General features: G+C 35.9%; 1 protein-coding gene across 6 annotated transcripts in view; it reads left to right on the forward strand.

The window, feature by feature from the left end:
- The window catches only part of pde4ca (phosphodiesterase 4C, cAMP-specific a), a 51,522-nt gene extending 27,953 nt beyond the window's left edge, over window positions 1-23,569 (forward strand). For 3 of the 6 annotated variants that reach the window (XM_051127805.1, XM_051127813.1, XM_051127831.1), the window contains 14 exons: window positions 7,619-7,810; window positions 10,809-10,845; window positions 12,893-12,966; window positions 13,048-13,097; window positions 13,189-13,301; window positions 16,405-16,498; window positions 18,004-18,176; window positions 18,305-18,403; window positions 18,482-18,646; window positions 18,732-18,831; window positions 18,919-19,073; window positions 19,190-19,312; window positions 19,403-19,585; window positions 21,127-23,569. In XM_051127805.1, coding sequence (XP_050983762.1) covers window positions 7,619-7,810; window positions 10,809-10,845; window positions 12,893-12,966; window positions 13,048-13,097; window positions 13,189-13,301; window positions 16,405-16,498; window positions 18,004-18,176; window positions 18,305-18,403; window positions 18,482-18,646; window positions 18,732-18,831; window positions 18,919-19,073; window positions 19,190-19,312; window positions 19,403-19,585; window positions 21,127-21,606 — 2,038 coding nt within the window. In that variant the 3' untranslated portion in view covers window positions 21,607-23,569. Of the gene's footprint in view, window positions 1-7,618; window positions 7,811-10,176; window positions 10,219-10,808; window positions 10,846-12,892; window positions 12,967-13,047; window positions 13,098-13,188; window positions 13,302-15,628; window positions 15,886-16,404; window positions 16,499-18,003; window positions 18,177-18,304; window positions 18,404-18,481; window positions 18,647-18,731; window positions 18,832-18,918; window positions 19,074-19,189; window positions 19,313-19,402; window positions 19,586-21,126 lie in introns of those variants that run through there. The other 3 variants (XM_051127796.1, XM_051127823.1, XM_051127839.1) reach the window with 2 other exon arrangements.
- The last annotated feature ends 1,061 nt before the right edge of the window (window positions 23,570-24,630 follow it).

Consider the following 24,630-nt stretch of genomic DNA (forward strand, 5'->3'; position numbering starts at 1 on the left):
TCATCATCATCAAGTTGAGTTAGCTATAGTTAGCATGTTATTTATTTATTTATTTATTTATTTTAGGGCTGGTAAACAATTAATCACAATTAATCGCATACAAAATAAAAGTTTGAGTTTGCCTAATATATGTGTGTGTACTGTGTATAATTATTATGTATGTATAAATACAAAAACATTTATGCATATGTTTAAGTAGTATTTACAAGTATATGTATTTATTATAATTTTTATAGAATTTGTATTAAATATAAATAAAAATATTTTGTACATAAATAACATATTTCTTTTAAATATAAACATTAATTTGTGTGTATTTATATATACATAATAATTACACACAGTGCACACACATGTAAACACAGGCAAACTCAAACTTTTACTTTGTATACAATTATTTGTGATTAATCGTTTACCAGTCCTAATTTATTTATTTATTTATTTATTTATCATCATTCTCATCAAGTTGAGTTGGCTATTATAGTCACCATATTATTTATTTATTTATTTGTTTGTTTGTTTATTATCATCAAGTTGAGTTGGTTATAGTTACCATTTTATTTATTTATTTCATTTATCATCCTCACCAAATTGAGTTGCTATAGTCACCATATTATTTATTTATTTATTTATCATCATCGTCATCAAATTGAGTTGGCTATATTTACCATGTTTGTTTGTTTATGTATTTATGTATTTATATCATCATCCTCCTTATCAAGTTGAGTTGGCTAAAGTCACTATATTATTTATTTATTTATTTATTTATTTGTTCATTCATTTATCAAGTTAAGTTTATTTATTTATCATCAACCTCATCAAGTTAAGTTGGCTATAGTCACCATGTTATTTATTTATTTATTCATTCATTAATGCATTTATTTATTCATTTTATCATCAAGTTGAGTTGGTTACAATCAACATACACTTGTTCTGTAATTGTAGTCTATACTATCATCATTCTTTGAATGAAAAAGCCGGCGTCACACTTGCTTATTCTATCATGAGCCACAGGAGGCATCCTATTTCCAGAAAAACAGTCCATTTTTTCCACAGCACTACAAGCACAAAGACCGCTCACACCGCTCCGCTCGTCTCATTGGTGGGACTGTCCACTATTCAGTGATTCAGACAGCTGTCATAACAGAAAGACTGTTAAAGGAATAGCTGAAAATAAAAACATAACCATATACTTTCAGGTCAATATAATAATACTTCTTTTCTTACAAGATACCATTTTGCAGAGAATTTCCAATTTCCATTGAGAAGGGATTTTTTTCCACACTCATCTGTGAGAGAAATACAGATTTCTTATTTTAGTTTCAAGTGCATTTCAGTAATGTTCAATGAGCTGGTACAAAATTACATCAGTAATAATAATTTAATTTTAAAAAGATTTTAATTTTGGTGATATCTACCTATTACCAAATACAAACTGTGATTAATGCACTTAATAAATAGACTGATATTCATATATGCACAGTGCACTGATGTAGTTTCCACATGCAGTACAAAAACAGCTTGAAAAACACAGCTTCACTAAATGATGAAATTCCCACATTCCCTTTTGACGGAGGATGTCTTAAAATGGCAACGTGGAAATGTGTGGGTGGATAGATGTGTGGGCTAAAAATAGCGCAGCAGAAATCTCCATAAATATTCATGAATGGGGGGAAGAATCTGAGGCTACCTGCAACTCTAAAAATAGCGCTTCTGCTCGGATCCCTCGCACAGAGACGGGCTATTTATAGCAGCAGCTCTGCAGAAGTGCCTCGCCGAGTGCGCACAGGGACCCATAGGAGACACAGCATTAAAGATGAGGGACGGAAGCAGAAACCAAGTGGAAGCGACAGCCTCAGCCCCAAGCACAGGTATTTTTAGAGATGGATACGGTGTCCCCTCACGCCAGAGTGTACAGTATTGGGACTTAAGGGATGCGCTGATGTATATGTGTGTTTTCGTCCATTCAGAAGAATGCTGCTCTCTCTCTCTATCTCTGTCTATATGTCTCTCGCTCTTGGATGCGGTCACATGAATGGGGTGCACTGGGTTGATTATGTAAGACAGTGTTAGAGACATCCGTCTTGTCCTCATGCAACATCTGGGAAAGATGTGAATGAGGACATGCGGTGGAGATGGAGATTGTACTAATTTTAGCTGGACGAACACTATGCCTTTCAAACGCACTTGTATTTTGCAAGGTGGTTTGCATGTGTTCTAGATCGGTGGTTTTCAAATTGTAGTCCAGGGAGAAGTTCAGAAAAAATGATTTTACAATATATTATTATTATTAATAATTAATATTATTATTAAATATTAAAATGCATTTAATATAATAATATTGATTATTATTATCATTATTGTTATTGAAAATACCCAGAGTAGAGTTACTTGTTACATTATTAAAAAAAAAATACTGAATTTCTTAAAAATGAATTATCATTATTAAAAAATGATTACAATTATTAAAAATAATAAATACTATATATATAATAGCACATTTTAAGTGTATTTAATAAAATAATTATCATTATTTTCATTTAAAATAAAAATTAATCATTTTTATTAATAAATAAAGTGTAAAATAAATTATTAAAAATTATTTATATATATATATAATTTGTATTTGATAAATAAATACTATATATATAGTATTTATAGTGTGTATATATATAGTATTTATTTGTCAAATACAAATTATTATTATTGTCATTATTTTTATTGAAAATAAATTATTAAAATTATTAAAAAAGGTGTGTGTATATATATAGTATTTATTTATTAAATACTAATTATTACTATCATCATTATTGAAAATTAATTAACATTATTACAAATATTAAATACTATATATACATATAATTACATATAATACACTTTTAAGTTTATTTAATATAACTACCATTATTGTTATTGAAAATAAATTATTAAAAATTATTTGTATATATAATTTATTACAATTTAAATTCTTTTTTTTAATTTTAATTAATTATTTGAAATTATTACAATTTATATTTTTATATTTATATATATATATATATATATATTGTAATAATTTATTATTTATTATAAAGAATAAATAATTATTTAATAAATGAAATATTTAATAAATAATTTTAAAATATATAATTTTATATATTTATATATATGTTCAAATGTGACAAACATGCGGATAAAAAGGTTAATAAATCATAATGCATAATACACGTTAAAAAAAAAAAGGCTATATATATGGTACGTTTGGTCAGAAATGAACTTGAGCACCATTAACTGCAATATTACATGTTCAACTGGAAAACAGAGGCTATAAATAGTGTTGTTTCCTTTATCGTTTTATTGTAATTAATTTGTGCAATGGGTTTCCTGATCTCCCAAATATAGAAAACAAAATTGGCCATTGACTTGGCAGTGTTGTTCCACTCCTTCACATTAACCTAATAACACACTGTACATGAATACATTAGCAGTGGATCATTATCAGACGGACAGCGAGCGCATCAGAGGCAGGACCATTGATTCATGAAATCACCATATATGGTGTGTTTCAATTCTGTGCCAGTTAGATTGGGAATTGACTTTACCTGAGGAGGTTATTTTTAGGCCTCTCACATGCTTCCACGTCAATGAGCCGAGGCTATTTTTAGCTTCGCATTCCTGCATCACATTGACCTTGAAGAACACGGCTCATTCAGAGCTTCACTGCCACTGTGTCTCAGGAGGTCTTACCCACTCCACAAAACCTGAATCTGTCACTGAAACGGACAGATTTACCACACTCAGACTGGCTTAGAGGAGGAAGAAATCTCAAATGCATTTCTCTCATTCACTTTCACCATGACAGACTTACTAGATCTGTGTGTGTGGAATGAGGTCGAATGCTATAGCTGTTTTGGATTTCTGCCAGTGTTGTTGTATACTGTAGCATTTAAAGAGATACTCCACCTAAAATGTGGAATTCTGTTATTGTTTACTCACCCTGCATTCTGCAGAATACAAAAGGAGATATCTGAAGAACGCTGGTAACCAAACAGTTTTGGTTCCTATTGACTTCCATTGTATGGTATAAAAATATGTGCTACCAATATTGTAAAATATTGTTGTGCACATTGAAGACTGAGATGGAAGAGAAGAAATTGTTGAATAAAGTTGCTATTTCTGTTTTCTTTGCACACAGAAAGTATTCTTATAGCTTTCTAACAATATGGTTGAACCACTGATGTCACATGGACTATTTTGGTGATGTCCTTAAACCTTTCTGTCTTAAGTCTTGAATGTGTCAGTTGTGTTGCTGTCTACGCAGGGTCAGAAAGCTCTCAGATTTCATCAAAAATATCTTAATTTGTGTTTCGAAGATCTTATGGCTTTGGAATGACATGAGTAATTAATGGCAGAATTTTCATTTTGGGTGAACTTTCCCTTTAACAATGTTTATGTTGTGATGTAAAATAACTAAAAATGTTAAATATTATACTTGATTTCTGGGTCATAATACTCTCAGTATGACATTTATGACATTGATCATGTGACTCTTTACACAAAGGTTTTAAGTTTTATATCATCATTAAGCGTTAATATAAAGTGGTAGTGATTATAGAGTCTCTTTTTAAGCGTGCATGTCATATATGCTTTGTAAGAGTTGCTGTATGCATATAGCAATATTTTATAGTTATATTATAGTAAACTCTTTTTGACTATGTAAAATGATTTTGTATTGTAATCCATCTTGAAAACCGCTATGATATACTTTTCAAGTTTTGTTGAGCTTTTATGTTCTTGATATAACGTTAAAACTACAGCACTAACTGCCTACTAGATGACTGTGACTGGACAAATTATATCATGTGTCTCTATCCACCTTCAATGTGGAAATAAGCCTGTGGGCGAGACTTTCCGTTCGTTATCCGCTGTAGGGAAATAATGATGAGAATAACAACGTGCAGTAAACAGTAAAACTGTTTGGACTACAATCCAGTGTGTTCATAATTAAGATAACACATTAAAATAATATGGTACCACACACCGATTTGCAATATCAAGCAGTACTGCTACAAGTTTGTACTGTTAAATATTGCTGGACACAGATGAGACCGGAAGCCAGACATATACATTTTTTAAATGGCCACGCCCACTCATACGCAAAAAATAAGGTGGATTTTGTGTAGTGACGTATTTGAAAATCAATTCAACGTGAGCTAACAGTAGTCGTGCGATGAATGAAATTTTAGTTTCAGTTTAGATTTTAATAAAACAATCATTGTGCCACATGCTGTTCCTTTTATTTGAAGCAGTGCGTTTTCGCCTGTCCTTAAAAGCTTAATGCCCAAATCAATCAAATCACATAACGTGCCTGACTGTCGTAAAAGGCAGTCTAATGTGTGGGATGCTTTATTTTTTATTATTCACACTGCAGGTAAATGTGGCCCAAATCCAACTGACTGATCTGTTTCATGACAGTGTGAACAACACAAACCACATGGAATCTGATATTTTCAATTTCGATTTGTGCCACTTCTATTGAGTACTAACTTGTGTGTTAAAGGAGAGTCCACTTCCAGAACAACAGTTTACAGATAATGTACTCACCCCCTTGTCATCCATGATGTTCATGTCTTTCTTTATTCAGACATAAAGAAATTGTGTTTTTTGAGGAAAACATTTCAGGTTTTTTCCTCCATATAATGGACTGATATGGTGCCCAATTGTGAACTTCCAAAATGCAGTTTAAATGCAGCTTCAAACGATCCCATATGCGGTTGTAAACAATCCCAGCTGAGGAAGAAGGGTCTTATCTAGCGAAATAATCAGATATTTCCATTAAAAAAATACCATTTATATACTTTTTAATCTCAAACGCTCGTCTTGTCTTGCTCTCCCTGAACTCTGTGTATTCTGGTTCAAGACAGTTAGGGTATGTCAAAATCTCCAATCATATTTTCTCCCTCAACTTTAAAAATGATTTCAAAATCATCCTACATCGCTGCAGAAGTACCGACCCAGTCTTTGCAAAGTGAACATGCAAAGAGATCAAACACCGTTAACAAGAAAGGTAAAACAGCAATATAGGGTGATTTTTAAGTTGAGGGAGAAAATACTTTTTACTGTCTTGAGTCAGAATACACAGAGTTCAGGGAGAGCAAGACAAGATGAGCATTTGACATTAAAAAGTATATAAATTGTATTTTTATTTTTAACCGATCGTTTTGCTAGATAAGACCCTTCTTCCTCGGCTGGGATTGTTTACACTTGCATTTGGGATCGTTTGAAGCCGCATTTAAATATTGCTTTTTGAAGTTCAAACTCGGGGCACCATATCAGTCCATTATATGGAGAAAAATCCTGAAATGTTTTCCTCAAAAGACATAATTTCTTTACAACTGAAGAAAGAAAGACATGAACATCTTGGATGACAAGCGGGTAAGTACATTATCTGTAAATTGTTTTCTGGAAGTGGACTTCTCCTTTAAATGAACATAAACAATTGGGAAAACAATGAGATGCGAATCAGTATGTTAGATCCGCACATTCTGCCTTAAAGAGACAGCAGCCTGATAAACCTACTGCTGTCTGTGTCATTAATGTTTATCAAACAGCAAAAGACAGAGAAATTCACTTACTGCTCTTAACTAAATCACTTTATATCAGGGGTCTCCAAACCGGTGTCCTGCAGAGTTTAGCTCCAACTTGCCTCAACACACCTGCCTCGTAATTTAAAGCATGCCTAATAAGAGCTTGATTAGCTTGTTCATGTGTGTTTAATTAGGGTTGGAACTAAACTCCGCAAGACAATGGCCCTCTAGGTCCGAGTCTGGAGACCCCTGTTTTATAACTTTTTTTAAAGTTTTAAAGTTTAAGTCAGGTTTTAATGACGCTTTTTTGACAACTGATATGCGATATTGTGTTTTTTGAAACTATCCAAACGTTCCACTCTGGATATTCCTCAAAGTTGGGAAGATCACAGTTCAGATCATGGATTGTGCTATGATATTTTGGGAAGATCACCCACCCCTAATTGGTCATCATCAACTATAACATGAATATATTTTAGCTTAACGCTATCATCTGGAAATTTAATATTGGTGTACTCCTCTTGGATCACATGATTGTCAATTCATGTAGTGCACTCAACTTGTTATGCAGATGTATTATAATTATGTCAAAAAAACTATTAAATTAGTTTTGTTCACTAGTGGTAGACACTGTAAATGTGTGTCTTTTTCTTGAGTGATGTAGTGTCAGAGCTGCAGGCTTGGTATTAGTGAGGCATTGAAACGTATCCTGAGTTTGGAGTCATGGAGATCACAGACTGTGGTGTACTGTATGTCTGGCTGTGTCATATTAACCCGCAAGGCTAGTGCTTACGTCTAGATTGAAGCAGGAAGAGAGCATCTCGCTGCACATTTGTGTGTAACCGTTTTTATCAAGGTCTCAGTGACCTTCGGCACTAGTTCAGGTCAGGTCATTGACACCGGGTGTGTACTCTGCATACAGAGACGCTGGAGACACTGGAGAGTTTATCTCATAGGAGAGTAACAAATCGTCCTAAGGCAGTAAATCATCCATTGTCAAAGTATCCTAGGTGAATTTTGTGAACTATTTCTTTCTGTTTCTCTTTCCTCAGTTTTGATGTTGAGAATGGGCTGTCTGTGGGCCGCAGTCCTCTGGAGTCCCAGGCCAGTCCAGGCTCCGGCCTTGTGCTGCAGGCCAATTTCCCTCACAGTCAGCGGCGGGAGTCCTTCCTGTATCGCTCCGATTCTGACTTTGACCTTTCACCCAAGGCCATGTCCCGAAACTCATCCACGGCCAGCGAGTTGTGAGTATCAGTAATCTCATTCGTGATCTCCTAATATCACTCAGAAAATATAAGGACTCTACATCCAGTACTAAATGCATTAATGATAGCTTTTCTGAGTAGAAAAACACTTCTTTGAGTAACTTTCACTTCTCTCAATTTTTTAAAACCACATTTTCAAACATATTCTTTCATTTACACTACCTTTCAAAAAAAAAATTATTCAGCAAGGATACATTACTTTAAAAGTGACAGTAAAGGCATTTATAATGACAATTACTATTATTATACAAAAAAATCCAAATGTTCTTCTGAATTTTTATTCATCCAAGTAATCTGAAAAAAAAAAAAAAACTATATTGCGTTTTCCACAAAAATATTAAGCAGTACAACTGCTTTTAACGTTAATAAAATGTTTCTTGAGCAGCAAATCAGCATATTAGAATGATTTCTGAAGGATCATGTGACACTGAAGACTGAGTAATGATGCTGAAAATTCAGCTTTGCATCACAGGAATAAATGACATTTTAAAATTTATTAAGATGGAAAACCGTAATTTTAAATTGTAATAATATTTTACATCATTAGTGTTTTTACTGTGTTTTTGATTAAATACAGTGCCTTGCGAAAGTATTCATACCCCTTCATTTTTTCACGTTTGTTATGTTGCAGCCTTATATTGAACTGCTTTAAATTACTTTTTTCCACATCAATGTACACTCCATACACCACAGTGACAAAGCACAAAAAGGATTGTAACAACTTTGCAAATTTATAAGAAATAAAAAACTGAAATGATTCCATTGCATAAGTATTCTATTTCTGGGACACTTGAAATTTAGCTCAGGAGCACTCATATCACGTGTAGATGTTACTACACTTCAAGTGGTGTTAAACTGTGGAAAATTCATTTGAATTGTGAGTATGATTTGGAAAGGCACACACCTCTCAGAAAAGGTCTAACAATTGAAAATGCATATTAAAGCAAAAACCAAGCCCTGAGGTCCAAGTAACCGCCTGCAGAGCTCAGAAACAGGCTTGCGTCAAGGCACAGATCTGAGGAAGAGTTCAGAAAAAAGTTCTGCTGCACTGAAGGTTCACAGAGGCACGTAGCCTCCATTATCCATAATGGAAGAAGTTTGGAACAACTAGGACTGTTCTTAGAGCTGGCCTCCTGGCCAAACTGAGCAATTGATGGAGAGGGGCCTTGGTTAGACTGGTGACCAAAAAGCTGATGGTCACTCTAGTTCATGACCATATGTGGAGATGGAAGAATCTCAGAAGAACAAATACCACTTTAACTCTGCCGATCTGGGCTTTATGACACTGTGGCCAAACTTAATCCTCTCCTGAGTGAAGACACATAAAAACCCACTTGAAATGTGCAAAAAAGCACCTAAAGGACCCTCAGACTGTGAGAAACAAGATTCATCTCCTGCAAAGTGCCATCCCAAAAGTAAAATATGGTGGTAGTAGCCTCATGGTGTTGGGCTGTTTTTCGGCGGCAGAGACTGAGGGACTTGTTAAAGTAGAAAGAAAACAAAATATTGAGATAGCCTAAATGAAAACCCAGTCTAGAGCATTCATAACCTCAGACTGGGTTGAAGGTTTACTTTTCAACAGGACAGTGACTCTAAGCACACAGCCCCTAAGCCAAGAGTGACTTATAGACAACTATGTGAATGTCCTTGAGTGGTCCAGATGAGGGAAAAAAGAATAATACAGTTGAACATACTGTAAGGCTGCAACATTAACAAAATGTGAAAAATAGGTATGAATACTTTTGCAAGGCGCCGTAAATGCAGTCTTGCTGAGCATCAAGAAATATAAAAAACATCTTACCGACTCCAAATTTTTGAATGGTCACCAGTCTCAACCTGGAAAAACAAATGTAGTTTTCATGTGCGTGTTGTTTGAGTCACTGCAAGCTTCACGTGTTACAAGCTGCACAATTTTGTACTTGAGTTCTGTTAATTAGGACTGTAAACGTTTACCTCATAACAGATGTGACTTACTCCAGCCGGTTGATTATGTCTGAAACACAGTTCTCCCAAGACACACTTTTTAATAGTGTTTTACGTGAAATCATATTGCTCGGTCATTTTGGAAAATCCAAGGCGCTGGTTAAACACTCCTTATTATTACCACTTCCAGCTGTTCTTTCCATCTGAGCACGCTTGCATGTCAGCTCTGGTTTGCCGGGATCTGGAGTCGGAAAAAAAGGCCACCGCATTCTTGTTTTTCTGCAGTTTATTTTTCCAGCCTGCGTCAAAGCTAGACGCCCAAATCGAAACACCTTAAGGCTGGTTTACACCACCCCAATAAACAGCTGTTTGTTGGGGTGATGTGAACTAGTGGTCACCAACTCTTGCTTGTCTTTTCAAAGGGAAGAGAGCTTGAAGCACTGGGAGGTCAACTGGCTAAATCGGTGAGAAGATGCAGAAAAATATTGACCTGCCCTTGAAAGGGATGCCCCGCATTTCTCCATTACAGAATCCAGGCCGGTTCTCTCCCCTAGACCAGTCTAACCTCAAAGCTTCCCCTGTTTACTCTTCTCCCTTTATAATATATGAATAAAGACGCAATTCCCAGCGTGTCCCCCAGTTCAGCTTCTCTCCCACTGCTCCTAAAATACACGTGCATGACACACCCTATCTAAGCCCATCTGTGTTTTTATTACGTATTCCCATGTGCTTTTAATGCAGGATATCTAATATCCCATTGGAGAATCTGAGGTGCCGTCCTTATGCTGAGCTGTGTTTATGTATTTCCATCCAAACTGCATGTTAATCAAAAGTGTATTACCGGTCGCTTGCTCCTTTGACTGATGGTGTGCTGTAACCTGAAGCCAACCACATCCTTAAGTCCCCGCATTAAAACTCTTAGTCATTCTTTTTCACTGATCCTTAAGTAATTTTATGTGCCTCCTTTTATTAGTGGGAGATTAAAGAGCTGTCTTTTCCAATATGTAATTTTTGTGTTTGATTTGTGATTTGTTAACGTCTTTTTCTCTTACAGACATGGAGAAGACTTAATAGTTACGCCATTTGCACAGGTTAGTAATAGAGCGGGCCTTGAAAATGAAAGCTTGCATCTGACATTAATGGGCATTTATAGACTTTGCGTCATGTGGTTTCAGATGAGCGCTCTGTTGAGGAATGTGGTAGTCTGAGTTGGCTCTCCCTATATTTTAAAGAGAGATTAATCTCCTAATATTTAGAAGTGTCTTTTTTGTGTAAGTGGAGTGTGCAGCCTTTGGCATTGGCGGGAACAGCCCTTCCGCTCTTATGCAGCTTGCTTTACGTGGGATTTGCGTCACCGCTGTACTCGGTTTACAAAACAGGCTAGGAATCCAATACCGCATTTGTCGATATGGATGCTGACAGATGAGAAATCTGCATGGCTTTGGAAATCAGATACCCTTCATGTCCTTTTGAAACTCCAAAAGAGCTGCAGAATTTCAGACAAGCCAGACGTTTTACGCAAATCTTCCGTTTTCTAGGTCACCTCTCTATGTAAAATCTCTATGTAAAATTTATTCTCTTACTCGCTGCGAAAATCATTTTATTAACCTGTTTTATCTTGTTTTTAAGTGATAATACCTAAACATTGAAAAAAGATAAATGTATGTGAGAAGCAAAATGGCTCAATATGTTGAGAATTTGTAATTGTTTCAGTTAGTTTTTTGATAAAACTGCTTCCATATAAATACACTTTTATTATATAATATATAATAAAATGTTAGAATTTGTTTACAAATATTATATACAGTTGAGGTCAAAAGTTTACATACACCTTGCAGAATCTGCAAAATGTTATTTTCCCAAAATAAGTGGGATCATACAAAATGCATGTTATTTTTTATGTGGTACTGAACTGAACAAGATATTTCACATAAAAAATGTTTACATGTAGTCTACAAGTGAAAATAATGAGCCTGTTCAAAAGTTTACATACACTTGATTCTAAGTACTGTGTTGTTACTTGAATGATTCACAGCTGTTTTTTGTTTAGGGATAGTTGTTCATGAGCCTCTTGTTTTTCCTGAACAGTTAAACTGCCCGTTGTTCTTCAGAAAAATCCTTTAGGTCCCAGAAATTCTTTAGTTTTTTAGCATTTTTTAGCGTTTTTTTGCACCCTTTCCAACAATGAATGAAAAGGTATGTATGCCTGCACTTAATGCATTATGTTTCCTTTTGAAGCATCAGTGAGTGTTTGAACCTTCTGTAATAGTTGCGTATGAGTCCCTCAGTTGTCCTTAGTGTGAAAAGATCATACAGTCATTGTTGGAAAGGGTTCAAATACACAAAAATGCTGAAAAACTGTCCCAAATGTCTTTTATGTGAAATATCTTATTCAGGTCAGTACCAAATAAAAATGAACAAGCATTTGTATGATCCCTCTTATTTTGGTAAAACAATTAATATTTTGCAGTTTCTGCAAGGTGTATGAAAACTTTTGACCTCAACTGTACTTAATTCTATAAACCATAATTTATTTATTTGTTTAATTCTATAAAATAATTGGGTAAGAAGACATTACTAAAAAAAAGTGCTGTGAAAGTATCTTACAAAGTTTGGCTTTATCTTCCAGTGATTGGGAAAGGTCCTTTGGTGGGATTCGAACTCGGGACGCCTGTAGCGCTACAGCGCTGAATGCTATCTTCACTGACTTCTTTAGTACTTTTTAACATAATCTTGAGAACATCTAAGTGCACTCAAATGTGCTGTTTTGGGACATGAACATGAACTAAAATGTGCCTCTAACATACTATCTCTGTATTTAAAAAATGTATTTAGTTACCACTTGTAGTACACTTGAACCCATCTTTCATACACTAGTGGGTTCAAGTGTACTACAAGTGGTAACTAAATACATTTTTAATACAGAGATAGTATGTTAAAATTACATTTCAGTTCACATTATGGAAGTGCACTTTTATTCACCTAGGCTAATATTTTTAAGGGTTTCGATATTATATTATATAAAGATTTTTTTGCAATACTAAAACAGACAAGCTGTTAGTGAATTGGAGTAGTTAAAAAAAGAAAAGACTAAGAATGTGTTCTTGGCACGTACCTACATTATTGTTCTTCTTATAGGTCCTTGCCAGCCTGAGGACTGTGCGGAGCAACTTTGCTGTTTTGACCCATCAGCAAGACCGTGTCCCGAGCAAGTAAGGCCCAAAAAACTGTGTAATGCCTGTTTAGATGCTTTTAAAGTCATGCTTGATCTCCACTGACACAAATCTCCACAGGAGGTCCACTGGAAGCAACCCACCATCCATGTGCAAGACAAGCCTACCAGGTTAGACAGCACAAAGATTATTTTTAATACATATGATGATGAACACATTTCAGCAGTCATGAATATAACAATCCGTTACTGTATTTTGCAGAGGAGCCATTTCAGAAGTTGGCAGTGGAGACTCTGGATGAGCTGGATTGGTGTCTCGAACAGCTCGAGACTCTCAAGACGCGTCACTCAGTCAGCGAGATGGCATCTAACAAGGTATCTTTTCTAAAATAAATAATGATTTATTACTGACAGGCCTCAAATATCCTGACTGTCACCCTTGCTGTAAGTGCTAATAACCCTCTAACACAATATATCAACACTTGTTGATAACAGCACTCAAATACTCAACATGCCTCTCAGTATCAGATTTCTATTTTAGATCAGAATGGAATTCACGCATGTTGTGAATCGCTCCCCCGTTCACGTCGTGTGCTGAGAAATGTGAATGAGAATGGAGTCATGGATGAATCTGCACATTCTCTATCTCCCCTCATTCCTTCTGGGGATTTCATAGCCTGTGTGACGTGAGATTAGCCCACCCACGCAGCAAACACGTGCACCGCGGAGACATACTCAAACACACATGCGCGCATTTGAGTGTTTTCGTTCTCACTAATGGGAATCACAGGAATCACCCTGCACTGGTTGAGACGAGCAATTTAAAAACTGTGCATGCAAAAACCTTATATTTTAGGTCAAAATAAAGGGGCTGCATATTAATATTAATTAATTTTTTGTCCTCAAATTTGCAGTGCCATATTTTCATACAAGTTTGGGTGAGATGGGAAAACAGGCTACATATTTAGAGGTGAAATAAATTGCTAATTAGATCATTTAGTTTTGAAAGCTCATTGACAATCATGAAAAGGGGATATCTTGCCTCCAACCGTACAGGCAAAATGCCAGAGGCAAGAATAATTTATTTCTGCAAAGTATGTTAAATATGTTTTTACATATATATATATAGCTGTAATGATGTTCCTTTATTAATTTACTAATGATTACTAATGATTTACTTTTTGAAAAATTTGTTATTAAAATAATCAGAGATTCCTTTTATGCATTTTGTGATGATGAGTTAATGTTATGATGAATAATTAGGATAATTGAAGTGGATTTGAGTAGCAATTGGGTGGGTTTTGTTGTGAAAACCTGGCAACCCTAGTTGAGGAATAAGGGTCTTATCTAGCAAAACGATTAGTCATTTTCTAAACACAAAAAACAAAAAAAAAGTATATACTTTTTAACCACAAATGCTCGTCTTGCACTAGCTTGACTTCACACATTGCGTAATGTTGGAAAGGTCATGCGTGATGTAGGTGGAAGTACAGACCCAGTGTTTACAAATCGAACGTGCAAAGAAAGTCAAACACCCTTTACACAAAAATGTAAAACAATGATGTTGGACGATTTTGAAGTTGGAGGAGAAAATGAGTTTTTCATCCTACCCTACCTTTTTGAACTTTTTGAAGTACACAGATGAAGAACTAACCGCACATGACCTTTCCAATGTGATTACGTAATGTGTGAAGTCAGAAATGCGCATCGGAGACTTAGTGCAAGATGAGCATTTGTGGTTAAAAAGTATATACATTTTTTTTTTTTTTTTTTTAGAAAATGACCGATCGTTTCGCTAGAAAAGGCCCTTATTCCTCAGCTGGGATCGTAAAGAGTCTTTTGAAGCTGCCCTGAAACTGCAGTTTGGACATTTAAGCCACTGATTCCCATTGAAGTCCACTATATGGAGAAAATCCTGGAATGTTTTCCTCAAAAACCTTAATTATTTTTTAACTGAAGAAAAAAAGACAAGAACATTTTGAATGACATTGGGGATGAGTAAATTATCAGGACCCTGTTTATTCTGAAAGTGAACCAATCCTTCAGTACTGACCCCAGATAGTGAAGGATAATGCACATCTAATCCAATATACAATTTATAGACACTAGAACAGTATTTTTAACATACAAATCAAAATAAATTACTGCCCCTGTTCACATGGTTTACATAAAAACTGTTGATGTTAGTCATTATTCAGTACATTTGTGGAGATGACATTTAGTAACATCTTCTCATCTAAAGAAAAATGACCCGTCTTGCTCTGTATATATGAGCATTAGTGCGATATAAAACATTCAGAATATAAAAACACCTCACATTTGCTTGTTTTCTCACTCTGTGTCAGAGTGAGCATCTATTTATTTCCCTCGCTCATTACAATGGAGAACACATCCACACACATGCGCGCAAAGCATGAAGTGGCTCCTGAAGCTTTCATCTTCAAACCAAGTGCACATGGTGCAGCCCCAGCCCCCTGTATCCACCCCATCCAGCCCCTGCATGTGCCCTGAAGCCGGAAACCAATCGCGTGCCTCCCCCTGACCCAGCCTCTGTGGCAAAACTCATCCGATTGGCCGGCGTGCGGCAGCGAGTGGGGAGCTACCTGCCGGGAGGGAGAGAGGGGGCTGCTGGGAGGAGCCTGATCTCTATGTTTACACATGAATCAGGCAGAGTAGGAGAGCAGAGCATGCGGCAGCGATGCAGACTCGCTCCAGCCAGCAGCACACGCTCTCAGCCTGCCACAGGTGCAGCCCGTGGCAGCTGGAGCTACCGGTGCTGGGCTGAGCTCTGCAGTCGGTTTGGACCGTTAGACTGCTATGGAAGTGGGCAGCTCGGGCAATCTGGAACGTGCCTGTAGCATGTGCATGTGGACGGAGCTTCTGTTTTGTTAAAGCTTCATTTGGTGCTGAAATGCCAGACGTCAATTACTTGCTCTCTGAGTCGTGGATGTATGTTCAGGTAAGGCTCGTGTTGCATTGTTTTTATCTGAAGTTGAGAGGGATGCTCTCGTTGGCACTCTATAAATTACAGATGGTGCAGCGTGTTGCTGTGAGGATGTCAGTTTGGGTGTGTTGGGGTGATTCTGGTGGCTGTGTGTGTGTGTGGCTCCTGCTGTACATTTTGCTGCCTCAGTCGGAAGTGTTTCATTCTGAAACCTCGTGTATGATTACATAATAGCACTACACAGATGAAAGGCACTCCTCCTGCTTGGTCTAGCCCCTCATCTTAAGTGACTGTAGATGAACTGAATGAAGGCCTGCTACTACTCTTTAATGCAGTTGTATTCATATATATGTCATGTGATGGTTTACACCTTGACTTTTCTTATTTAGAAATGCAGCACACATTTGTAGAATAACAATGTTTTGATCTCTAAAGATTCAGTATGGAAAGGCTTAAATAAATTGAAATACAGAGTGGATTGGAGATGCTGGTTCTCAAAGCGTATGTGTTTTGTTCTTGTGTCCTGTTCTGCAGTTCAAAAGGATGCTGAATCGAGAACTAACCCAGCTCTCAGAGACTAGCAAGTCAGGAAACCAGGTCTCAGAGTACATCTCCAGCACCTTCTTGGGTAAAGCTGATTTTTTTGTACTTTTTCTAATTTAATTCAAATGTTTTTATTTCAAATTACACTTTTAGAGCAACACAAAAATATTATGATAAAAGTTTCCTTAAAAGCAGTGTTATTATTATTTATATAGTATTATAATAGTATTTATAAATATTTTGTTTTATGTTTTTCAGTTTTTAGTCATTTACACTGATTTTAAATTATTAAAATCACAAGTTGTGTTTGTTGACATTAGTTAATGCACTGTGAACTAACATGAACTTATCATGAATGACTGTATTTTCATGAACTAACATTAACAAAGATTAATAAATACTGTAATAAATGTGTTGTTCACTGTTTATTCTGTTATATATGTTAGTTTCACTAATGGAACCTTATTTCTATTTTATTATTGTTTTTACACTTTTACCCATTTAGCTTCAGTTTCTTTTTATTTCAGGTTTACGTTCCATATATTAGTACTTAAACTAATTTCAGTTAGTTGCTTAGGCATCATTTCTAATTTTTTAAGTTTAAGTTGTAATACTTTACCATAAATTTCATTAGTTAAACATTAGTTAACTACATTAGTTAACATGATTTAAGAATGAACAATACATTTACATATAGCATTTATTGATTTTAGTTAATGTCAATTGCAAAAAAAATAATAAAAAAAAATATATATATATATTCAATTATTTTATTTTTTAAATAATTAGTTAATTTCAATTGCAACATTTACTAATGCATTATTAAAATCACAAGTTGTGTTTGGTAACATTGGTTAATCTACTGTGAACTAACATCAACAAACAATAAACGACTGTATTTTTATTAACTAACATTAACAAAAAATGAATAAATAGTGTAATAAATGTATCGTTCGTTCATGTTAGTTAATACATTAACTAATGTTAACAAATGACACCTTATTGAAAAGTTTTACCAAAATTTGCTTCTGGTAATTGAAATAAAGCTAAGATGATATATAATATAAATATTACACATACAATTAAAACAGTAACACATAAAGTGTTATTTGTTAAAACTAGTTAATGTATTAACTAACAAGAACAAACAATGAGCAATACATTTATTACACTATTTATTCATTTTTTTGTTGATGTTAGTTAATAAGCAACTGTATTTTTATTAACATTAACAAACAATGACTAAATAGTGTAATAAATGTATTTTTCATTTTTTGTTAATGTTATTTAATAAGAATACAGTCGTTCATTGTTTGTCAGTTCACAGTTTTTTTAAGTGTAAAGTGAAAATAGTTTTATTTTTTGTTTTAAGTGTAAGAGTGAAGACCATTCTGTGCTTCGATATAGCAGAACATTTTGAGCAGTATTATAAATTTGTTTCAGGTTTGATTAATGATTCACATAGTAACATTTGTTTGTTTTGAGTCCTATAACTTTCCATTTATTTCCCAATTTAAGCTGCATTTTCCCCCCAGGTTTTCAGTGTGCATTTAATGAGCATGTAGTTATAAAAATTAATCTGTGTTGCAGAGAAGCAACATGATATGGAGATTATGTCCCCCTCAACCAAGGAGAAGGAGAAGAAAAAGCGGCCCATGTCTCAGATCAGTGGAGTGAAGAAACCCACACACAGCTCCAGTGTCGCAGCTTCCAGCATCCCACGCTTTGGCATCAGCACTGACCAGGAAGATCTGCTGGCCAAGGTGAGCACTCATGGCCAGTAAAACACCCTATCAGCAATCTACAATCACCATGGTGAACGTGGACTTTATCTGCAGTATTTATTACAAAGCCCAACGCTGTTTTAACTGCATCCAACTCCTTTTTGCAGGAGTTAGAGGACTTTGACAAATGGGGTGTGGATATTTTCAAGATATCTGAGTATTCTGGCAACCGACCGCTAACGGTAGCAATGTACACGATCTTCCAGGTACAAAAAGTGTAATGAAAAAACTTTTCTTACGGCGTTTTTGAACCATTACTACAACAAATATCTTGTAATCCACAGGAAAGAGACCTGTTGAAATCCTTTAAAATACCTGTTGACACTTTCATTACCTACATGATGGCACTGGAGGAGAACTACCACTCTGATGTAGCGTACCATAATAGCATGCACGCCGCTGACGTAGTCCAGTCCACCAATGTCCTCTTGTCCACCCCTGCCCTTGAGGTTTGTCTCAGTTAACTCCCTTTTCATCATCTGCTCATTAGTCTCTAAAGCAAGATGTTTCAAATTTGCAATTCTGTTTTGTTAGGCTGTATTCACCGACCTTGAAATCTTGGCTGCAATGTTTGCTAGTGCAATACATGACGTGGACCACCCTGGAGTGTCCAACCAGTTCCTCATCAACACAAGTGAGTGGTCACGGCAGAGCAACAGCAACTTGTCGTTGCGGTTGCACACTCTGTGTTGTTGACTAAAAACTTAATACTTTTTTTCAGACTCTGAGTTGGCTCTCATGTACAACGATTCCTCTGTTCTGGAGAACCACCACCTGGCCGTTGGCTTTAAACTGCTGCAGGAAGAAAACTGTGACATTTTCCAGAACCTGACAAAGAAACAGAGGCAGTCGCTACGCAAAATGGTCATTGACATGGTGAGGAAATGGAGGCAATGACAAATCTGTGAGGCAATGATGAGGATGACCAAGTCTGAGAGCTACAACCAACACGTGGTTTTATTTATTTACCCCATGTATTTGACTTTTTACAGGTCTTAGCCACTGATATGTCAAAGCATATGAACCTGTTAGCCGATCTCAAGACCATGGTAGAGACCAAGAAGGTGACGAGTCTGGGCGTGTTGCTGTTAGACAACTATTCTGATCGCATTCAGGTATATTTTGAGTCACTTTATATTGTTAGAAATTCATTTTTGCTTCGTATGGAAAAGATGTATAATTAAAAATGTGTGGTTAATGCTTAGGTTCTTCAGAACATGGTGCACTGTGCTGATTTGAGCAACCCTACAAAGCCCCTGGAGCTGTACCGTCAGTGGACGGATCGCATTATGGTGGAGTTTTTTACTCAGGGGGACCGAGAGAGAGACAAGGGTATGGAGATCAGCCCCATGTGTGACAAACACAATGCTTCCATTGAGAAATCACAGGTGAGTGAGGGGAAGTGAGAAATGATACGCCACAACTGGCCTGAAAGGGATAGTTCACCCAAAAATGAAAATTCTGTCATTAATCACTCATCCTCATGTTGTTTCTAACCCATGAGACCTTTCATCTTCAAAACACAAATTAACGTCAATTAGAAAAGTTGGCAACTAAATCAATTTAAGTTGAAGTTCAAAAATTATTAAAACTAAAACTGAAATAACAATAAATTCAAGCAAATATTAAAATTACAAAAGCATAACAACATTATCTAATATATTAAGATAATTCTAAATAATAATACAAAAGTTCACATACACCTTGCAGAACCTGCAAAATATCAATTATTTTACCAAAAAAAGAGGAGCGCATGTTATTTTTTATTTAGTACTGACCTGAATAAGATATTTCACATAAAAGATGTTTACATGTAGTCCACAGGAGAAAATAATATTTGAATTTATAAAATAACCCTATTCAAAAGTTTACATACACTTGATTCTTAATACTGTTCTTACCTGAAGTAACAGCTGTTTTTTGGTTTAGTGATAGTTGTTCATGAGTCCCTTGTTTGTCCTGAACAGTTAAACTGTCTGCTGTTCTTCAGAAAAATCCTTAATGTTCCACAAATTTGTTTCAGCATTTTTGTGTATTTCCAACAATGACTGTATGATTTTGAGATCCATCTTTTCACACTCAGGACAACTGAGGGACTCATATGCAACTATTACAGAAGGTTCAAATGCTCACTGATGCTCCAGAAGGAAACACAATGCATTAAGAGCCGGGGGGTTGAAAACTTTTGAACAGAATGAAGATCTATACATTTTTCATATTTTGCCTAAATGTCATATTTTTTCATTTACTGCTGCCCTTCAGAAGCTACAGAAGATACTTACATGTTTCCCAGAAGACAAAATAAGTTAAATTTTCCCTGATTTTCAAATTCAAAAAGTTTTCACCTTCAGCTCCTAATACATTGTGTTTCCTTCTGAAGCATCAGTGAGTGTTTGAACCTTCTGTAATAGTTGCATATGAGTCCCTCAGTTGTCCTCAGTGTGAAAAGATCATACAGTCATTGTTGGAAAGGGTTCAAATACACAAAAATGATGAAGAACCACAGAATTTGTGGGACCTGAAGGATTTTTCTGAAGAACGGCAGACAGTTTAACTGTTCAGGACAAACAAGGGACTCATGAACAACTATCACTAAACAAAAAAAAAACACAGTATTAAGAATCAAGTGTATGTAAACTTTTGAACAGGGTCATTTTCTCTTGTGGACTATATGTAAACGTCATTTATATGAAATATCTTATTCATGACAGTACTAAACAAAAAATAACATGCATTTTGTATGATCCCTTTTACTTCGGTAAAATAACATTTTGCAGATTTTACAAGGTGTATGTAAACTTTTGACCTCAACTGTGATGTACTGTTTATTTCTTATATATCAACAGAGTTACCAATTATAAGTGTGTAAATCCACTGTTGTATAATGACAACACAAACTCATATTTACTCCTAATTCCTCGTCCATCAGGTGGGCTTCATTGACTACATCGTGCACCCGCTATGGGAGACCTGGGCGGATCTGGTTCACCCTGACGCCCAGGAGATTCTCGACACTCTAGAGGACAACCGTGAGTGGTACCAGAGCATGATCCCTCACAGTCCCACCTCCACCCCTGAGGACAAGGGCGGTGTGGTCGGGATGGGAGCGATGGGTGGAGGCATCGCCTCAGCGGGGGAGAAATTCCAGTTCGAACTGACCTTAGAAGAGGAAGGGGAGTCTGACGTCGAGAGCCCCGTGGACGAAGACTTCACTTCCACCGCACAAGATTCCTCCAGGACAGATGCAGAAGCCAAACATCCGTCTCCCCGCACACCGCACGCCAACCTGACCGCTCGCTCCCCCGGCTGCAGGACAATGTCTTTTAAGATGGGCGAGCCACCAGACGACGAAGATAGAGAACTTGACCAAGAAGGGAAAAGCGTGTCTTGTCTGCGTCTGGGAACATAACACTAGTGCACTTTTTCACCGCATTCTTTCTTCTTTCGTACCTCTTCCTCAGCACCTCCCTACCCCTCTCCATCCCATTCTTAGCTTCCTCGGCCGGAGGCGACGCAGAGAGAGCAAAGGAGAGGTAGGAAAGCTTCCACGGGACGTTTTTTTATACAGTAGTCACCTTGCACTGGAGAAGGCTCCTATTCTACGCTTTCTTAAAACGTTCTCGGTCTCGTGACTTTCGGCTCAAGCGTAAAACTGCCTGTGTGTTATGGACTGAGAGGAAACGTCCTCAAGTGTCTTCCTGTGACATCCCAGGGTTAAAGTTAACGAACAAGCGGAGCCGTCCGAACATATTGATTGCTAAACAGGACACTTTTTATGTGAGACGTATGTGCACTAAAATGTTTTTTAAAAGATACACTGTTGACTTAAAAGCTGGTCTGTTATTAGCTGAACAAAACAACCTAACCTTAACACAACAGAACATCTCAGGATTCAAAGAAACGATTGCTTTCATGTAGCAAACAGCTTGAGGGTACCCACGTAGTGACCGCCGTCTTCCTTGGTTCACTATAAAATCTGTAGACTGAAGTCGAGCCATGATTGTGATCTTTTGTATTTGTATGTGAGGCCACCTAGTGCTTAATAGTGGAACTGGAGCCACGTTTATAGGATTTACCACTCCAGCCGAACACAGTGGCTCTTTTTTCTTGTTCCTTTGCACAGATTATACTCATCTGACCCTTCTCACCTTTATTTGTAGGAATGCTGCTTTAATTTAAGGCATTCACATGGTTTACATACGTTTCTTGTTTATTTTTCTGTTCTGCTCCATCCAAAGCATGAGCGTCAGCATTATTACATTGTAAGTCACAGCTTTTCTAGGTAGCACTTTAGAAGATATCTTTGTCGTTGCCAAACGTCGCTCCATCTGTAAGGGCTGGAGTCATTGTTAGCGTACAGATTCGCCGCGATCTGCAGGGTAACCAGCATGTGTACGCGCCCTGTGTGTAAGTTGGTCTCTGGAAGGCTGGGCTGGCTTGGAAACCCACATTAGCTGTATAGGAAGCGGTCGGTGTCCTTAAACCACACGTGTACTTTCTCTCTCTTTCTGTGCTGGTCACACTGAAAAATATATGAGGTATCTTAACATCTTTACAAATGTATGATGTCTAAACACGAGCGAGGAGTTTTGTTTTAAAACGAGAGCTGTGTGCTTCGACACATAAAGCCAAAGTTAGTTTTGTGTCCCAGACCTTTTGTGTTCTTTGGTTTTTGGTGATCGATCAGTGCTCTGCTCTTCACAGGGACATAGCCAATGACAGTACAAGTGCCAAGCAAGCATGATCCATGCTGTACTGTAATTTCCATGTTGCCACTGGCTAATTTCCATTGATGACATCTACTACTGTCAGTAACATGCTGATTTGAGCATTTCGTTTTTCTTTTAGTTCTTTTATTTAAGAGTATTCATGATTAATAGCAGATTTCCAGTCTTTCTGACTCGGTTCAGACTATTTGTGTCCTTTTTATACCATGGTATGAATTTTAATATTGGATACAGTGGAATCTTTGTATGTAATTGGGTTACAGTAAATGGGGCTTTTAAATATTGGCTGTATGTTCATTTTAATGTCAGTCTGTGCTCTTTATAGCAATGTTTCATGTGGTGAAAGAAACGCTGAGTGGCCATGCGAAGTTTCGACTGGCTGTATCCACACGGCACACCTCCGTTTGGTCTTTTTCTGTCGCAGATCTGACAATCCCAACAGTACTGTTTACCACTACAACGCTGTTACTAATGTTGCTGTGATTGTTTTCCTGTTCCCAATGCCAATAAACGAAGAAATATTAGTAAGCTGGACTCATTTGTGGTATATGGAAACCCATTTACACAATATATAGTTTCATAAGATTAAAAAAAAAAAAATGGAATTAGGCAAAAAGTTGAAATAATGATATACATCAAAATTAAGACATATCAAGTTGAATTTATTATATGAAAAGTTGAAATAATGACAAAAATATGACATAAAAGGTCAAAATGATGGCAAAAAGTTGAAATTATTACTGTCTCAACATTTCTGTTTGTTGTCATACTTTTGACTGTCATGTTTTGATTTTGATTGATGATTATTTTGATGTCAAAAATAATAATTATGACATTAAGTTCAGAAAAAAATGAATGTTGTCATAATTTTGTCATTTTATTTTGTTATTTTGAAGTCAAAATGATAAAAGCAAAAAATAATTAAAATTATGACATTGAAAGTTCAAAAAAATGACAGGTCATCATTTTTGTCATAAGTCAAATCAAATTATGATTGTCTCCACATTTCTATTTGTTGTCATAATTTTGACTGTAATATTTTATTTTAAACTCATTATGTTGAAGTCAAAATGATGATAAAAATAATAATTATGACATTAAAAGTTCAGAAAAAAATGAATGTTTTCATAATTTTGTCATTTTATTTTGTTATTTTGAAGTCAAAATGATAAAAGCAAAAAAAAATGTAAATTATGACATTAAACGTGCAAAAAAGTCATCATTTTTGGCATAAGTCAAATAAAAGTATGACTGTCTCAACATTTCTATTTGTCGTCATAATTTTAACTGACATATTTTATTTTGTGGTTATTTTGAAGTCAAAATGATGACAAAAATAATAATTATGATATTTAAAGTTCTGAAAAAATGACGTAAGTCATAATTTATGTCATAAGTCAAATAAAAACATGTCTGTTTGTTGTCATAATTTTGACTGTCATTTTATTTTGATTGTCACTATCAAGTCAAATTATGTCAAAAATAATAGTTGTAACAATGTTACAGAAAAGCAGCAGCGCCGAATGTCCAAAATCTAAACTCCAAAATAGCTGCGATTTTTAATCTCATAAAAATAATTTTTTGTCTTTGTATGTATGACTTAGAAATGTAGTAGTTTAGACGTCTAGATCATAATTTCTCTTATGTCATAGCTCAGATTTTTGATCTTATAATTATGACTGTATCTCAAAATTATGACAGTGATA

Source organism: Labeo rohita, chromosome 2, assembly GCF_022985175.1.
Source record: "Labeo rohita strain BAU-BD-2019 chromosome 2, IGBB_LRoh.1.0, whole genome shotgun sequence".
NCBI classification, from domain to species: Eukaryota; Metazoa; Chordata; class Actinopteri; order Cypriniformes; family Cyprinidae; genus Labeo; species Labeo rohita.